At 42.6% G+C, this 18500-nt stretch overlaps 1 protein-coding gene across 3 annotated transcripts in view; it reads left to right on the plus strand.

Annotated features, from left to right (window-relative positions):
• BRF1 (BRF1 general transcription factor IIIB subunit) overlaps window positions 1-18500 on the plus strand; it is a 179603-nt gene that overhangs the window by 98539 nt on the left and 62564 nt on the right. For all 3 annotated transcript variants that reach the window (XM_071557365.1, XM_071557366.1, XM_071557367.1), the window contains 4 exons: window positions 4283-4409; window positions 6374-6413; window positions 6504-6596; window positions 7253-7531. In XM_071557365.1, the coding sequence (XP_071413466.1) occupies window positions 4283-4409; window positions 6374-6413; window positions 6504-6596; window positions 7253-7531 (539 nt within the window). The remainder of the gene's footprint in view (window positions 1-4282; window positions 4410-6373; window positions 6414-6503; window positions 6597-7252; window positions 7532-18500) is intronic.

Raw genomic sequence — 18500 nt, forward strand, 5'->3', positions numbered from 1 at the left:
CCCTTACTTTTCCAGAGTTTGAAATTGTTTGAGATATCAGATCAGCTGATCTGTTACTAGAATATTTGTAATTGATATGACAGTTAAGATTATACAGATATCATTTAAGTTATTACTTATGCTTTTAATTATATTGTTAATTTGGGAGAACTCAGGGGAATATAATCACCACCAGCAGCTTATCTTGCAGTAAAGTTTTTTCATGTATTTCTGCTAACAGTGTGGCAATATTAAGCTTACTATTTTTCTATTCTATAAATAAACCACTTCAAGTCCTTTAAAGAGACCTCTCACAACAGGTACCTTAGAGGCTGACTGCTCAGGCTACACCTCACATTCTCTCTCTAAAGAAACAATTGTCACTGAAGTTATAATTTTTTTGCCCTTCTGTATGGAGACCAAGGACAAGATACCTCTGCTCATTCTACCTGCTTTCTAGAGCTTGATGCTGATTTTGTATATGTAGGAGGCTTTTCCTAAGTGGCTTCTGCTTAGAAGTCCCTCTTGGACTTTGAACTTGGGCTCCTGAAGCATTTGTGAGTTGGACTCCAGAAGTCAGTGTTCTTTTGTGTGCTTTGTCGCTGCTCCACAGCTGCAGAATTTCAATTAAACATTAAAACTGAGCACTGAGCTGCACACAGGAGTCTGTTTTGCCACTGCTGTAGACTGGATTCAGGAGTCTCCACTGGATGGTGTCCCTGAAACAAAACAAAGTAAAAAAACATTGCCTGTAACTTCAAAACGATTGACCCATTTTCCCTTATTGGGAGTTAAATTAAGTGTAAACAGAATTGGTTTACTGGTTTGTGCACAAAAGTGCTTTATCATGAAGCGAGGTGTGGTTTGTCTGTAAATGCCTGAAACAACAACTGTGGAAACTTTCCTTTGTGAAAAAGGGTTGTGTTTAGAGGCAGATGACACCAGGCTCTGGAAAAACTTTTTCCCAAAGGAATTTGCTTGAAAGAGTTTGCTGTGAGAAACTGTAAGAGGACAGTTTATACTGGAAGTTGAAGCTTAGCCTGAGCTGTAGTGGTTGCCTCTGCTTTGACTATAAATAGAAAACACTTGTCTGCCAAATTTCAATTTTTAGAGCCCTTTTGAATTTGTGCCAAGGAAATAATATCTTAATTTGTATATCTGTTTATTTTCCTCCATCTGTGCATAACTTGAAGTGGCAACTCTTATTAGATTTTTTTTTAGGTTAACAGAAGCGAAAATGAACTTGGGTAGTATTTTTATGTGGGACTTAAAAAAATAGCCTGTAGCTATTTTTTTTCCATGAGGGAACTCCCTCGCCCCTGAAATTATTGTGTTTATAATTAAGGTTGCATCGTTTTTTCTTAACTGCTAAACTAATATTGTCTTGTTTCATGCAGTGCAGACTGCTGAAGCATCAGTTTGTTGCCTTGGTGGCATGTGTCCAAACAGTGGATAAAATTAAAGAAATGTTTAAAAATATGTAGACAGGCTATCAGCCAATTTAAAATGTTGAGGCAGGCAAATGGTTGGCAAGCACAGGTATTTATTTATATCAAGTTGAAAGAGAAAATATTGAGTGTACAGCTCGCTCTCCCACAGAGATGATGCTCAAGCTGGGATCCTGACCATCAGAGGTGGTTCTTCATTTTGGGAGGGAGGCTAGATCCTTGTGGACAAGACCAGAGAGAAGTGAAGAAATATGTGCTCCTCTACATTTGTGCTTGCCATTGGCTTGTACCTACACTGTCGTGCTGGCAGCTCGTACCTACACGGTTCCCTACACTGGCAGCTCCTCCCACTGGATGGTCAGTTTGTCTTGGATCAGGACTGAGGGAAAGGAGGGCAGTGGGAGTGTGACTGGGTGCCAGGTTGGATGGTCAAACTGCTGTGCTGTAGGTTTGAGCTCCTTGATAGCAAAGATGACATAACTTGGCCCTATCCTAGTCCAGATGCACTGAAGGTCTTGGGACAGACCTGTGCTGCTGTTCTGGCTCAGGTGGAAGCTGGTGCTTAAGCCAGAGCTTGTGCCACCTGCCTCACCTGAGGGCTTACGAGTGCAGGATACGTGACCTGAGTCACAAACACAGTGGACAGGAGAGGGACAGACAGAGCCTGAGGTGCCCCAAGCAAACATGCACAGGGTTAAGTGCTGACACCCAAGCATGGTCATCTCATCCCCAGCCTGGCTTCATGAGCAACTGGTTTTGCTCCTGGTGTTCTCTCGTCTGCTTGTCCTGTGCAGATGTGGTGCTTTGTGGGGCTCTGGCAGCTCACCTCAGACTTGGGGCAAGCGTGGGATAAACAAACTGTGTGTCTTTGCCAAAGTGCACGTTGGCTTTTGACTGGGAGGAGAATAATATTTTAACAAGACAAGGTTGGTTGGGAGGAAAAGTCTTGGCTGAAGCAGGACTACCCCTGAATTCATGACTCATTTGTGGAGAGATGGGTGACTGTTCTTTAATGATGGTGACTGGGAAGATCCATGCTCCTCAAGTGATACATGGGTTTGGCATTAAGTGAATCCTGAATTAGAATAATAATAACAACTCCCGAACCAGGTTTTCCCTCCAGCCTGATAGATGAGGCTCACTCCTGAAAGGTGGGTAATGCATGCTGGAAGCCTGTTAATGCTGAGAAAGATTTCCAGTCTTTTAATTAAAAGCTGGGTGCTGCTGCTGCCAACAGCATCCTCCTCTCCTTTCCAATTTGATCTGAGAGGAGGAGGGAGCTAGTCCCTGGTACTCTGAGGGAAGGTTTTGGGCTGTCAGTCACTCAAGTATATGGCTAATTTGAGGCTTTGTGGAGATGCCTAAACTCCAAAAGCAAGTCTATTTTTCAGAGCTTTCTTCTCAGTAGCACTAGTTCCAACTGGTGTAGCCGTATCTGGGCTCAGTGTGCTGCTTGCTGTTGGAGTTACACAGAGGTGCCTGGCTCTCTCTCAGCATTTCATGGCATGAGATGCCATCTGTGGCCTCTGCTCTGGGAGTGGGATGCCTCTGGGCAAGGTGTCCTGAAGTTGCAGCATGCCTGCAGCCCTCTGTATGGGCTGTCTTGTCTTGTTCCTCAGTATAGAAGAAGATGAATAGATACCGTTGAGGATATAGGGGGAGAGTGTGGCGCTGTGCTCTTGTCTTTGACCCTGGCATTGATTAGAAACTGCATTTCTCTCCTAGAGAAAATTCCTTCTTCAGGAGTTTCGTTGCAACCAGAGGTGGAGGAGAAAACCACAACTACATTTAATGGGAGAGAAATGTTGAAATGCTGGGAGCACTGAAACCCCATTTTTAGTTTCCTAGCTTTGCAGATGGAAGCTGTTGTCAGCTTTGCTTCCTCTGAAAGATGGGAATATTCCAGCGAAGCAGCTGCAGACCCATCGTTGTCATTTTCCCATGGAAAATGTTGATACTATTAAAAGGGCACTTTCTGTCAGAGAAGTGTTCTGCCAGACGTTTCCTGACCTGGCTTTGTACTTAACCTTTTGTCTCACTTTCTTCCATATGTAAAATGGATGTGCTCATTCTCCTGTATAAAATTCTCGACCTGTATAAAATGCTGGAATTTGTGGATGAAGTTATGACCATGTGGTCTTATTTAAGATTGAATTCCTTTGAAAGATTCAGCTGCTTTCATGGGAATTCCCCATGGAGCCGGTCCTATCTCTCACATAGGTAGGAACTTTTAAAATGCAAACCTTAAACAAATACAGTTTATTTTTGTCAAATTATGTGCCTCCATCTATTCCATCTGTGTGACGTGCAGATGGTCCCTTTATTTTACCACTGCTTCTCTGTGTCCTGGCATGATTATTTCTTGTCCCTCTTCCAGTCTGCTGAAGAGATTTTACTTAAACATTTGATTTGTATAAATTAATCAGGCTACCGTATCAGGAATATTTTTGAGCCTACTCATAAACTATGATGGCAGATATTTTATTTTGAGTGTCTGTTTCATTGTTTCTGTTGATAACAAAAGCAGCGAGAGGGGAGGAATGAGCTGCGTTTCTCATCTGAGTTTTGTCTATACTCAATTGACCGTAGGGGCTGCAGTGTTTATGTTTAGTCTTTGTTCATCAAAAAATGTGTTATGTACTCTTAATAAATCAAAAGCTAATTTGGGATATGAAAAGATACTTTCTTTGCAGCAGATGAAACAATTAGTAGCACTTCAGTTTTAATGTAGTCTGTATTTGAGCCAAAGTTGCTAAGGATGGCATGTTTATTCTGTAACTTGGCAGTTTGCGAATTTTGTTTCTTTTGAAGGAGTTCCTAGAGATGTTTTGGTCATGTGCTGTGTGCTTTGGTAGGTTGACAGAGTTTGAAGATACACCAACCAGTCAACTAACCATAGATGAGTTTATGAAGATTGACTTGGAAGAAGAATGTGATCCTCCTTCATTTACAGCTGGTCAAAAAAAATTGAAGATACAGCAGGTGAATTCTAAACCAGATGCTCTCTGTATTTTTCTCCTCTCTCCTCTCTCTGTGTATTCCTGTTTCAACGAGTTAATACGAAATCCTAACTGACCAGCCTTTGGTGATGTTTAGTTACCTTTATTCTGAGGTTTTTAAGAGAAGGGTGAGCATTAGTGCATATAATATCCATTAACTAAAGATATGTATATAATTTTTTCACCTGTATCGTTTTTGTTCACTCCTCCAGAGAGACTTGCTCTTTCAGATACGTAGTTTCAAATGTAGCTTTATACATCCCCTGATGAGGGATTGGAGTGTGTCTGCTGCCTTAGCCAGCTGCTGTGGGCAGTGCAGAGGCAGTGCTGGGGTTAGGAATGGAGTGGTTGGGTGGCCAAGGACAGTGGCACCAGCTGAGCTGCCGAGTTCCACAGGCCACCAGTGCTTGTGCTCAGCCCTGTACTAACCACTCTACTAGAGCAGGGCTCAGCACACTCTGGCCAGCTGCTCAACCACTTACAGTCACACTAAGCACTGTTACCTCCTTTATACTTGCTTCTTTGCTGCAGGTGTGTTTCCTTTCTCAGGCTTTAACCTTTTATTGAAGAACCCAAATTTGTTTTTCGATTGGTTGTTGGTTTTAGCCAAGCTTCATTGTGCCCTTTCTCCGTTCTCCCTGATTCTGTGTTCAGTTTTGGGCCCCTCAGTTCAAGAAAGATACTGAGGTGCTGGAGTGGGTCCAGAGAAGAGCAACAAGGCTGGTGAAGGGACTGGAGCACAAGTCTTATGGGGAGAGGCTGAGGGAGCTGGGGGTGTTTAGCCTGGAGAAGAGGAGGCTCAGAGGTGACCTCAGCACTGTCTGTAACTACCTGAAGGGAAGTTCTGGCCGGGTGGGGTTGGTCTCTTCTCCCAGGCACTCAGCAATAGGACAAGGGGGCATGGGCTCAAGCTGTGCCAGAGGTGGTAGATTGACCCTCCCTTTAGGTTTTTAAGCTGAGATTGGATGTGGCACTGAGTGCCATGATCTGGTAAAGGGACTGGAGTTGGACCAAGGGTTGGACTTGATGATCTTGGAGGTCTTTTCCAACCCAATGGATTCTATGATTCTGTGATTCTCTGAACCCAGTCTTTTTGTCCTTACAAAACTGTGACAAGTGAGCTTGTGGTGTGGAGGTCTCGAATAGCTGTCCTAACATCTGCGCTTCTCTTTGGTGTACTGCCTGCTCTCTCCCACTGTGGTCAGCAAGGAGCAAGGTAAAGGTGTAAGGTTTGTAATGGGATCAGAAACCATGCACTGTTTTTAGTGTGATAACAGTGGCCAGGGGAAGTGCCATTACGTAGAACTTCTTTTAAATAGATCTGAAAACAATAACCCAGTGCTTTAATGAGCTGGGGGGTTTGTGTGGTACAACACCTGCTCCCACAGAGATCAGTTCTCATGTGGCTTAATTTCTTTACAAAGCATGAACTAAAGCTGGCACCAAAGGAGAAGATTTTACTGATGTCATAGTGATTTCTTATATTGTTGGTTTGTTAGGGTTTTTGTTTGTTCTTACTATCATTAAATGTCTGTAGGCATGTTAGTGATGTTCTCAAGAGCCTACCAGGTGCTGTAGGTCAGACCTTCACTCTGCCATCACCTGTGTGCTCTGTCTGCTGTTGGTACTCCAGTCTCTGTCCCGACTGGTAACATCTACAGGCACAGTGACAGGGTCTGATTGTTGAAGAATGAGGCCTTTTATTTACAGATTGCCAGAGTGAAGGGTCCTTTTGAAGTACGTAGATGGTGGAGGTAACATTTGAAATTGGTCAATATTTTGAACCTTGTCCATCTTACCTGTCTGACATTACAGTTGTGTTTCAAAGCCTGCTTAGTGCTTTTGAAATACTCTGCCATTCTCCGTCTCTATATATAGTTCACAAACAGTTGAAAAATGTGCATATTTTTTGTAATTTCACATTTATTTTGTTTATTTTCATTTCAGCTTGAGAAGGCGTTATCAAAAAAGCTGGAGGATTTTGAAGGTATAAGTTGTGTTTAATGTAACATATCACTCATTTCTTCAAAATTATATCCGTGAATTGCTGAATTTTATTTTTATTTTAACACCACAGGAGAAATATCAAGCTACCAAGATGAAATAGAGATTGAATTAGAAAACAGTAGACCAAAAGCAAAACGCGTATTTGCAAATTTCACTAAAGATGGTAAGTCTATAAAGTCTTATGACTACTTAAATAGTATTGGGTTCAGATCCAGGAGTCTGAAGTGTATGAACTTTATTGTGACAAATATGCTTTTTTGTGCTGGGGTTCTCTCTGCCAAGTAGTTGGTTCATAGATCAGTCTTTAAAACAACTACATTGTTTGCTACAGTGACAGTTCATTAATGATTTCTGTTATTTTTCCTTCCTGATGCAGTATGAGCTTGGCACTGGCACCTGAGAATGTTTCTTTTCATCACTGAAAGCGCAGTGGACCAGTATCTAGACCCTTCTGTCGCCAAATTCCCCAGTTGACTTCCCATATGGAAGGGCTTTGTGCAGGTTGAACTGGCTATTTTTAAGTTGTAATTGTACCAGGAAATAGCTGACTTCTCTCACAAAGCCCTTTTGCCTAATTTGTTAAGTTGATGCTTCTATTTTAAATGATGATTGTAGTCACAAAAATGCTTTTTAATATTCAAGGTAATGAATTTGAAGAGCATCTGGAAACTCCATGTATGTTGAATTAAAATATTGTGTATTTCTTCTACAGATTTCCTCTATAAAGATTTTTATTCTTTAAGTGAGCACCTCTTTGTTTATTTAGTTTCTGTAACAGATGGCATGCAGTGATCTGTTGGGTTCTTTTTCCCCTTACAGATTCTATAGACGATAGTGCCTCTAGCATTCTTGGAGAGGAGGAGGCAGATGATGAGGAACTGGAAGCAGCTGCTAATCACTTAAACAAGGACTTTTATGATGAACTTCATGAGAAGGATGGAGTTAAAAACAACGAAGAAGGGGAATGCAGAAATGGAAATGAAACTCTTGTGAGACCACCCGCACTGGAATCCTTGCTCGGCCCACTCCCCACTGCCGCTAGTCTTGGCATAACAGAATCCATAAAGGAGTGCATTTCCACTAAGGACCAAGAGCCTGGTAAGGAGGAGTTCAGTTCCAGAGCAAAAACTGGACACATGCAGCCCCTTGTCCTGGATTTCTTGTGTAATTTCCATGTCTCCTGTTTGTTACTGTGGGAGCAATTCCATGAAACTCTGTAACAAGGGGCTACCAGAGCTGTGAGGCTGGATGGGTCTTTGTTGGCGTTGTGGTTGTTGACATCTGCTTCTCTGGAAGCTGCAGGAAAATCTGGAGAGCCTAATTATTATCTGAAGCCTGAGAATGTGTATCTCTTGGTTAAGTCGATTTGCAGTCATATGATAGCTGATGGGCATATTGCAAGCCATGCAGTCTCAATTAGGAAATTGGAGGAAGCGGGTCCCTGTAAATATGACTGGAAATTAAAACCCAAGTATGAGAATTTTAGATCAAGGCAGTCTTTCTCAGGAGACATTTTACTGCAGTTAAACATGATGCAGTGTGTTTCTGATTGAGAATCTTTGCAAATGGCAAACATTTAAAATGTTTAAAAGAGGAAATAACTGGTTGTATGCTTTTTTCTTTGATATGAACTTTGGTGTGTGTTGTGCTGGCTTTGCTCCATTTTTCTTAAAATGTCCACATTTGTCGGTGTGATACAGCCCTGATGAACCAAAGCAGCCAGTTTTGGCAGAGCCATTAAAGCAGCCATTCCTGCAAACAGCCAGTCATCCAGGCAGGTTTGTTTGCTTTTTCGTACATGTACTTGAACTTTATGGCGGTGGCACTTTTTTTAAATTCCTTTTGCATCCTAGTTACTGAAAACAGAGCATATCTAAAGGGCAATTTTTTTCTTTTCTTTTTCATAATTTTTCCATAAGACACACCCATTTAATTCTGTTTTGTCAGCTTACTTGGGGGTCAATGCAACAGAACATTTTGTTATCCAAACTGTTTGATGCTGATTTCTGTTCAACAGCACCCACTTGTAATAAGGTAATCTCTGCCTGAATGCATTCAGATCCTTATTATGTTGGTATTTACTCTCTAGAAACATAGCAGGATGATTGCATGTCTATATTTTGTACAAACAAAATCATATAGAAACAGTTGAGTGGTTTTGGTTTTGTTTTAATTGCTATTAAGAAAATGGATGGTGGGTGGCTCATCTTTCTCCTGGAAATCAGTGGTTCGTGTCGAAGAGAGGTCAGTCATGGCTAGAAGCTGTTGTTGTCTGGCTACCCAGTGACCTGTAAAAAGAAGTTCCCAGTGATGGACGTTCCTCAGCTGGCATTGCTATTGACCATTTTAATGGACAGGCTGAGGGCTGAGTTTAAAGATCAAACTAAGCTGGCATAGCCAGGTAGGTTCCTTTGAGTCAGACTTCAGGCAGGTGGGCAGGAGGGTGCAGGGCTGCTCATGCCATGGCTTGTCTGTGTTTGCTGTTTGTTTTCTTGCAAAAGTGGAGGATGTGCCAAATGAACTGAATTTCGAAACCAAGCAGGTTTCAGTATGTTCATTCTCTTCCAGTGCATTTGAGAAATCACTGCCAGTGTTTGAACAAGTACTTGTTTTCTTAACAAGTTTTGAAGCTCATATGCAAAATTACTGTTTTGATTTTATTTTTATCGCAGATCCTGCCTGAAACTTTTTTGGATTTTTTTTTTGGGTGCGGGGAGGGTGTTTGGGGTTTTCTTTGTGGGGTTTTATTGTATGATGTGTATGCATTCTAGTGGTGTGTACATCACCCCCCTGAGGACTTGGTTTCCTTCAGGAAATGGTCTGTGTTCAGGAGCAGCAATGAAGCCTTGATGTGTTTTGGGTGACTGGGAACTAGGTCTAGCAGACAGGATGGGAAGTACACCTGGCTTGCAGTTGGCATGTTATGGTGAATAAACAAAACCTCTTATTAAGGTGCCTCCCATGGGTTACCTGTGCACTGTTGCTCTGAACCTTGATGAAAACCAGTGTAGATGATTCTGGTGCCTCAGGCAGTGATGTCTTGAGTTCTGCCTCATAGTCCTGGGATATCTGGGAAGGATTTGTACCTAGGGTAGCATGTTCTTCTATTAGACCAACTGGTATAGTTGTAAAAAACTAGGCACCTTGCAGGTTTGTGGACCCTTCTTCCAACATGAAAAAGAAATGGCAGTTTTCAAAACTAAATACAGGGTGAGAGCAGTTGCTCAGAGTTTAATTTGACATGGCTCAGTTACAGATCATCTTGAAACAAAAACAGTTGATGCCTGTGGAGGGAGGAGAAAAAGTTCACAAAATTTCCTGCATTTATCCTGCATATTTAAATTTGCAATTTATATTGTGAATTTCATCTGGCCACAGCTTTTCTTTGGTAGTTCCAAGATCTAAATCCACTGGAGAACAGAGAGTGTTGTAACATTGAACCCTTAAGGTGATATTCTGGTCCTTCTCCACAGGTATGTGAGTCATAAACCGGGAACCTTTCCCTACCCTCAGCCTTCCCCAGCTCTGAGTCATCTTCCACTGTGTGGTTCAGGTTGGGCAGGAGACTTTACCAGGATGATTTTGTATCTCCAGCTGGGCTCCACAAGTCATTGGATGGGTGTTATTGCTTCCAGTCAGTTCAGTGGATGGAAAAAGCCTGGCTGGTGCTCAGTGTTGAGGATGCCCAGCAAATCCTCGTGGTGATGCACTGTGGGCCTGGGCAGATGGTTCTTAAATAGGAGCTGAGCAAACAGGTGCACTATGTGCTATCTTTGGCCTCCTTAAATACAGGGTGTCTCTTCTCCTCTCTGCAATGATCTCTCTTCCTCAAGAAAAACTTTGCTGTAGGTACCTCTTACAAAGTCTTTTCATTTGGCTTTGACATGTGGTAATTCAGTTCATAATGGCTACATCAGCTGCTTTGGGAAGTCTTCCACCTTTGTGCTACAGTGGCAACAGCAGAAGGTTTCTCACAAAGTGCTTATGCAGATAAGACTTAGGTGCAGAGCCCCAGTATTAAGGTAAAAACAGTGCATTTTTGCTCCACTTAAAATTGGTATTTGAGCAGTGTGAGCTTGTCTATATAAATGTTTTATGGAAAGCACAGTATTTTAGCAAATTTGCATTACAAAGACAGCATGTAAGGCACTGGGTTAATGAGTCTGAGGCAGTAAAGTGCTTAGAATAAACATTGCATTTGTCTGGTTTTTCCTACAAAGTGTGTTAATTTGCAGAAACGTTAAGCTGAAAACTGAGTTTTTGCAAACTGCTTCTTTCCTCTTCTTCATGATAAAAGTGCTTCATGGTGAGATCTCAGTTTCAGAGATGGAGATCAGGTACATCAGTCTGCCCATTTTCCTGGACGTGGAGCATCCCAGCATATTCTCCACACTGCACATGCTCTTTCTGATTCTGCAGTTCCTCAAAACAGTGCACCATTTCTTTTAGGAGACTGTCACAGTCAAATGTCATGGCATTCATTCTCAAGAAATAGCATTCTTTGGTGTAAAATTTCCCTCTGCAATTTATTTTTATGTCCCTTTCGTACCACTTCAAATACTTTATCATCTTTCTTGATGTTTCTGTCATTCTGATGTTTGCTGGCAGTCACCCTGTCCTTCCCACACTGGCCTGGACACTTCCGTATCATCTCTTCTTGCCACTTCAAGCAAAAAGTGAGGAAGGTCTGATAATAACAGAGATAAAGGTAAAATACAGGGCACGAGTTACTGACTGACTTTATATAACTTCCCGTTTGTAATCTACCATTTTAGACCTGATTTAGGTTTTGTTCTGAGTCACAATTCACAGGCAATCATTTCAGGCAGTAATTTCAAGTACTGTTTGTGAAGTGGGTGGTAACACGCTCCTGCACGTCCTCATGAAAGTGAGCGGCTTTTGCAGTGAGGAATCGCCGTGCATGTCCCGTCTTGTGCTTGGTTAGGCACCCAGCGAGCTGCATTCGCTGCTAATTTCACAAAGAATACATGAGAAAGGGTCACAATTAGCAGTTTGCTCATTTATTGCTCCTTGTATTTATGCCTCCGTTACTGCTGCAAGCATAATCTGACACGGGCTGAGATTGAAAGATATTGCCATTGATTTCTGTGGGTGTTAAAGACCCCATGCAGGCCGTGATCATTGATCAGCAACTGTCCCTGTGTACCAGGGCTGTTCAGCTTCTTACTCAAGGAGGATGGGAAAAGTGGCTAAAGATGATCTGATACGAGGTGGGGATGGGCTCATCCTCACAGGTCTTACTCTTGCCTCCTGGATTTCATCCGCTGCAGCTGCCAGTTCCCTTTTCATACTTCATCCTGGCCTTGGGGCTTCCCCACTTCTTGCACAAGCAGGTTCAGCTCCCTTACCCAGCAAGAACACATGGATGTGTGTTTGGTCCCCCTTCTCTGTTTCAGCAGCAGCACTGCAGGCAGGGAAGCTTGTGGAAACAGGATCTGAGGTGCTGTGGCAGGATGCTTAGGGGCCTGCAGGCTGAAGATGGTTGGAGAATGGCTGTTGATGGATGCATGTGCCAGGGAGAGTTGTCCACCCTGTCTGGGATCCCTGCACGGATTGTGGCATGGTGACCAGCAGGCTCACTGCTGTGGCCATTGCTGCTTCATCAGTGGCTGGATGTTAAACCCTGCTTTGTACTGGTTTCTTCTTCCAGCATCCTCCTTTCTTCCTCTTGTGTCTGAATGCATTAGTGCCAACTGTTTAGAAATATATAAATGTATACATTGCATACAGAAATACCTTGGCTTGTTCAGTGTTGAGAACAGAAGTTTTAGGGAAGGCCTTACCACCATGTTCCAGTATTTAAAGGGTGGCTACAGAGAGAATGGAAAGTCCATTTTTACAAGGAGTCACATGGAAATGACAAGGGGTAATGGGTACAAGTTACTCCTGTGGAGATTCCGAATGAGAACAAGAGGAAAATTTTTCACAGTGAGAGCAATCAGCCATTGGATTATATTCCCCAGGGAAGTGGTAGATTCCCCCAAATTGGACACTTGTAAGATTTCGCTTGAGAGGGTGCTGGGCCATCTTGTCTAGACTGTGAAACGTTGGACCGGATGATCCTTAAGGTCCCTTCCAACCTGGTATTCTTTGATTCTGTTATCTAATCAGTAGAGAGGACATTATTAAGCTCTGTTACATTATAGTTGCTGCATACATGACAAACCAAGCTCCTGAGTTTGTGTTACATATTCAAAGGACACCTGATCATCAGCACAGGTGTGCATGTCCCCATCCTGATCACTCTTCTGGCCTCTGGCTTCAACACTGCAGTTATTTGGTGTTTTGAAGCCCCACCTCTGGAAATGAGCCATGTGTGTGTCCTGCTCAGTGCCACTTTCCTTGTGCAAACCCTTCCAAGCACTTTGAGGGTTTGATCTTTGTCTCCATGTGCTGCTTCCTCATTGGAAAGTGTTTTCCATAGCAGGACTAGCCCTTTCTCAATTTTGAGATCTGAACAGTAAAAACCTCGGTAGAAACTAATCTTTCTGCTCTGGCCTCCATATGCCTGTGTTTGGCAGTCTTGATGGGCTGTATCCCTGATTGAGCCTTCATTACACTGTTAATGAGATGTGAAGAGCTTATTGCAGCCAGAGCAGTAATATGAGACCACCAGCTGCTTTGAGTGCAGTTTTTTGATACCTGAAGTCTTGGGTATGAATTACAGATGACAAGATTTTCTTACTTGACTCTGTATGTCACTCACACACAAGTACTGCATGTTCATGTCTTCCTCCCAAATCTGTGTGCACATTTTTTCATGCAGGATCTTTGCATTTCATTAAAGGATAGGAATGCTGTAAATTCATTCCATATTCATGCTGTGAGTAACTAGGAAGGTTAAGGGATGAAAACTAATCACTGAGTTTGGCTGAAAGATTTCCAAACAAAGCTATAGAGGGGTTTTGCAGAGAAACCTGCAGTTTGTTAGAGCCATCAGGGAGATAAATTTGAGTGAAAGCATAAGCTGAATCATGTGAGTACATTTTTATGGCATTTTTGGATGTTTTAGGAATTTTCCAAAGGGTTGGGTTATCAATAGGGACACTCCTTATAGGCACATTTGTGGGCTTTTTTCAGAAGTCTTGCTGGAAAAGAACTGCCCCAGACTAATGTGTGCTGGCATCAGGAAAAGGTATTAGAAAGTGGGGTTCAGGTTCCTGAGCCAAGTGAAGAATAAGGAATACTCATCTCTTAAACCTTATCTTTGCCATGTCACCTGTGAGTGAATGCCCTTAGCCCCTGGCTGACCGGCCTGGCTGTCCTGTTATCCCCCTGTTATCCCAACTGTCTTAGAGGAGAAAACCTCCTTCTCCTTTGCCTTCTCATTTTTTTGCTTCATAAAACTCTGGTCTGGAATAGGAAATACTTTAAAATATTAAGCTTTTCCAGGCTTGGAATTTTTTTTTGCTTGCGTCATCCTGACTGCAGTGGGCAACGTGTCTTTTCTGTCTTGAATTTCTCTGATAAAAGCATGGTGGAAAATGAGCTTTATTTTCAGTTTAAGTAGTGTAAAAGCCTTGCATTGCTCTTTGATGAGTCTAACCAGCCGCTTAAGGCCTCATCTTTCCTTGCTTGAGGAAAAAAAAAGGCAAAAAGCTGCATTTTGCTCTCACTGCTTCAGCTGGCTGCAGTCTGCAAGCTCTTTGGAGAAGGAGGGGGCAGCAGGGCTGTGTCCTAACTTGGAGACCTGTGACTGGGGGGAGAGGTTGAATGTGTGGAGTGGAGGCTCTGGTGTGTCCTTCTGTGTGTTGATAATTGACATGTGTGTTCTGCAACATCCGTCCTGCTTTTTAGTGGAGCAAGGAGAAGCTGTCGGCCATAGCAGGGTTTTGTGCATTGTTTTCTGTTGTGTTGAGGGGAAGTCCAGGTCTGCTGTCACCTGCTCTAGGCTTAGACTTAAGGACCACAGAGCTGGGCAAACAGGGAGAAGAGGAGAAGCTCAGCTGGGGATTTAGAAATGGTCTTTTTCACATATTTAAATAGCAGAATTGCAAAAAGAATTGTTCCCCAAATACCAAGGGAGGGTTGTGTTTCATAGTTAACTTACATGCCTCAGCATTTCTAGGTACCAATCTGTTGGGACTTCTTTTCAGGGTTTTCTCCTGTCTGCACTCCCTAGTGTCTGAAAATATGCTCATTCTCTGCATAGGAGATGCTTTCAGGAGCATTTATATTTGCTCCTGTCTTTCTGTGGGTCGATTCCCAAGGAACCTGTGGAAATACAACCATCTGAAGGATCTCTGCCCTGCTCTTTAAGCTTGGTTGAAATAGAGTCATAGAGTAGTTTGGGTTGGGAGGAACCTTTAAAGGCAGTCTAGTTCAACCACCCTGCAATGAGCAGGGACATCTTCAACTAGATCAGAGTCCCATCTCCCCTGTCCTTGAATGTTTCCAGGAATGGGACATGCACCACCTCTCTGGACAATCTGTGCCAGTGTTCTGCCACCCTCAGCCTCGTTGACTGTGGATTAAAACAAGACTCAGGAAGGTGATGTTGAGGAGTATGACTCAGACACCTACAGGCACTCAGGAAACCTGGCTAAAAAACCTCCCTGCTAGTATGAGAATTATATGATCCTTTTCTGCACCTGCCAGAACTGGAGCCCATTAACACTTTAAGAGATGAGTATTTGGTTTGGTGGCCAGTTTGCAGCAGAAACGGACATCCCTACCCTGCCCTTCTGCCAAAAAGGAAGAAAAGTCTCTCACCAAAAAACTCAAATGAAAACTGGAATTGTTCTTTAGAGAACTGTGGAAAGTGAAATGTGTGGAGGCTACAGAGAGAATGTTAAATTTGCACAGAAAGCTGACTGCTGAGGAGGATGTTATCTGAGCAATTCATCACAGTATCTGAAATGTCAGGAGTGGAGGCCTGGGTTCAGTTCAGGGAGTCTCCACGGTCTCAGTTGTTACTGAGAATAAAGACTTATTAACCCAGGTCAAGGAGCCACAAAACATGCCCTTGGAAGAAGGAAATACAGCATGGAGAGATTTGCAAGGCTTAGGTACTTTGGTTTTAGCACGATGGGTAATAAATCCGTGTGCGGTGCTGTGGTGGATCCCTGCCACTTGGGTTTGTCTGAAAAAGGTAAAATAATCCTCCATTTAGTTCTTCATTTTCTTGTGGTACAGGTTCAGATGGTAAAGGCAATACCTGGAAACTGAAAATCCACCGAAGTAAAACCCTTTAAGTGGAGTGCTGTTTCTGCAAGGTTTTCATGTCGTTGTGCAGCATTTGTGTTGTTTTGCTTTTGTTCGGTAGCTTTGAATTTAGTTTGCAAAACTAATTCCTAGATCCTCTTAAGGATTAACTTCATCACACCCCTACACACTTCATCTGTTTTTGTTTGTTGGTCTTAAATCCGTGGGACTGTCACAGCAGGCAGGATGCTTGGGCTGGGCTGAGGCTTGTGTAGATGACCCTTGTAATTAGGGATTTCAGTTGTGGCAGTGCGGGCTGGTGATGAAAACAGTCATGAGTTTAGCCTTGTATAATTGTAGTTTGACATTTTTGGTTTGCTGAATGCTTTCATAACTAAAAGGGATGTATTATCCAATAGAGGAAGAATATTAATGTTGACACTGTTGGCAATTAAAAACAATTTTAGCAAGTGAGTTTTACTACTCCTGATTGCTTTTGAAATAATTTGTTTTTCAGTGTTACTTTAGGATTGGTTCATTTATTAGGCCTTTTTTCTTGTGTGACAATGAGATAATTGCTATTTATTTTTTATCCTGCAAGCAATTATAATCAAGGCAGCCAAATATAGAGTCTACTTTGACCTGAAATCAGAGTGACCTGTCAACATGAGGCTACTGTAGTCTTCAGGTTTTCAATTTAATTTTATTTCATAGGCACTCACCAGAATGCATTCAGTAGGGCTGAAGAAATTGTGGTTAGAGTTTTCAGTGTTCATTAATTACAGCGGTGCAGAGCTGTAGAAATGGACAGATAAGAACAGCTTTGGGTTGGCTATTGAGCAAAATTTGTGATTTTTTTATCTAGGATTGGGTGGACTGTGTTGGGCCAGTGTCCGAAGCAGTCGGAGGAGGAGGTGCTGGAAGGCTGCCAAGGGAGGGGTAGCTGCAAATTAGGGGAAAATTGCAAAGAGTTGACTCTAGGGAGTTTCTGCAGCCAAGCTTTGCTGAAAGGAAGCAGAAAATATTTTATTTTTAAAGTTAGCCATTTAAGAGAAGGCTCAACTTTCATATTGACACATATGTGTACACCTAAGATTGTAGAAATGGTTTTCGGTGATGAGAGACCTGGACATGTACAACTGTGTAGTAGGAATAATAAGGGAATGAATATGAAATGAGATTGAGTAAATAATGCTGTTAAAGTAGTACCTGGAAAGAAATTCAGAGCAAGGAACAAGGCTCTTGAGACAGGTACAGATGCAGAAGCCAGAAGTAAACAGCTGTGCAGGGGGTGGAATGATACCATTTTTCAGCCGTTTGATTTAGTTATGGTGGGGAAGCCACTGTGTGCTCATGGATGGGAAGGAAGTAAAACAGTGCTGTGTGACCAAATCCTTAACACTAACATAGGATCAAGGCAAATGACGGATTTTGAAAGTCATGGTTCTAATTTCTTGCTAAAGGTGAAAAATGCAAATCTACAATACCATCGAAGTCATGTATCAAAATGCCCCCATCAACATGAAATTGTGTCACTGCTGGAGGTATTGTATTCTGGCAGGTTTTTTCACTAAATGAAACATACTCCAGTGGAACTTGCTTATCCATGAAGTCTCTCTTTGCACTTCCAGACAGAGCTTTCAGCACTTAGTGGGAGCACTGCTTTTGTGTCCCATGGCTCTTTAGCTGCTGCAGGACTAACACGAAGCTGCTGTGCCAAGTTCTTTCCTAAGAGCAAAGATAAAATCCCTGGATTATACTGCACTTTTTGGATTTGGTCTCCAGTTTTAAGGAGGAGCAGGTTCTGTTGGAATGTGATGTTGTGGGTGCTGTTGGTCGAGGTTAAGAAGCTTCTTGCCTTACTGTCTCATCCCCCTCGTATCTGCTGACATCACATGTAGCTGTCCCCGCACACAGGTCTGTCAAAAGTCTCACAGGCTCACGCAGGCACTTTTAATATCAGGGTTATTTTGATGGATGTTTGTAGGGGAACGATGCCTTGGCAGTGCAGAGGCTGCTGAGAGGGGGGTGGTACCCAGTGCAGATGGAGGGGGCACAGGGCTGAGTCGGGGCAGAAACCAGCTTCCCTGGGGCTGCAGGAGCACTTCAGAGCATGTCTTTGTGGCAGCAAAGAATGTATATTTTGGAGGCTGAGGTACCAGTGCTGGAAAGCTTTTACAATCCACCAGTGACCTGGGATGGGCAGTTTCAGGTGTGCTGTTGTCCAGGGTCACATTATATGCATAGTCTTTGTAGAGAGTAAGGTTGATGCTTGGAAGTTGAGCTCCAGAAATGCAACGCTTAAGAATTCTGGGAGCAATGAAGAAGTTTTGTTTAACAAGGTGGGGAGGGAATTCAAAAAGGTAAGCTGAAGTCTCTCCTGAAAAAGCCTCCTTTTAAATTGATAGTTTATTGCTTTGTCTCAACTTTCAAAAAGCTGCATGAAACTTCCTTGCCTTTGAAAGCTTGAGAGAAACTCTTGAAGTACTTTGACTGAAACAGAAAATTTAATAGTGAGGCATTTTGAACACAGAATGATGTTTGTGGGCAAGTAATTTAAACAGGTAGTAATATGAAACAGTGTTATACTTGAAAGGCTACAACTGGTGTACATACACAAGTGGGGTGGAATATCACTGGGAGCAATAAAATCTAGGGATGCTTCATACTGCTTTCATTGCAAACGATTTTTATGGTATGGCCTGTGAAGCAATTGAAATGCAGAGAGCTGGCACATCACTAGATTGATAATTCCTCCTGCTATTTACAGCTTATTCTCAGTACAGATGTCCCCAATTCTTTCTTTCTATCACATTAAAGTTTCTTGTCTGCTTCAATTTCATGCCTGCCTCAAACGTAGCATTTTTCAAAATTGTCCCTCCAATTTATTTTTTTTTCCTCT

Source organism: Pithys albifrons, chromosome 6, assembly GCF_047495875.1.
Source record: "Pithys albifrons albifrons isolate INPA30051 chromosome 6, PitAlb_v1, whole genome shotgun sequence".
Lineage (NCBI taxonomy): Eukaryota > Metazoa > Chordata > Aves > Passeriformes > Thamnophilidae > Pithys > Pithys albifrons.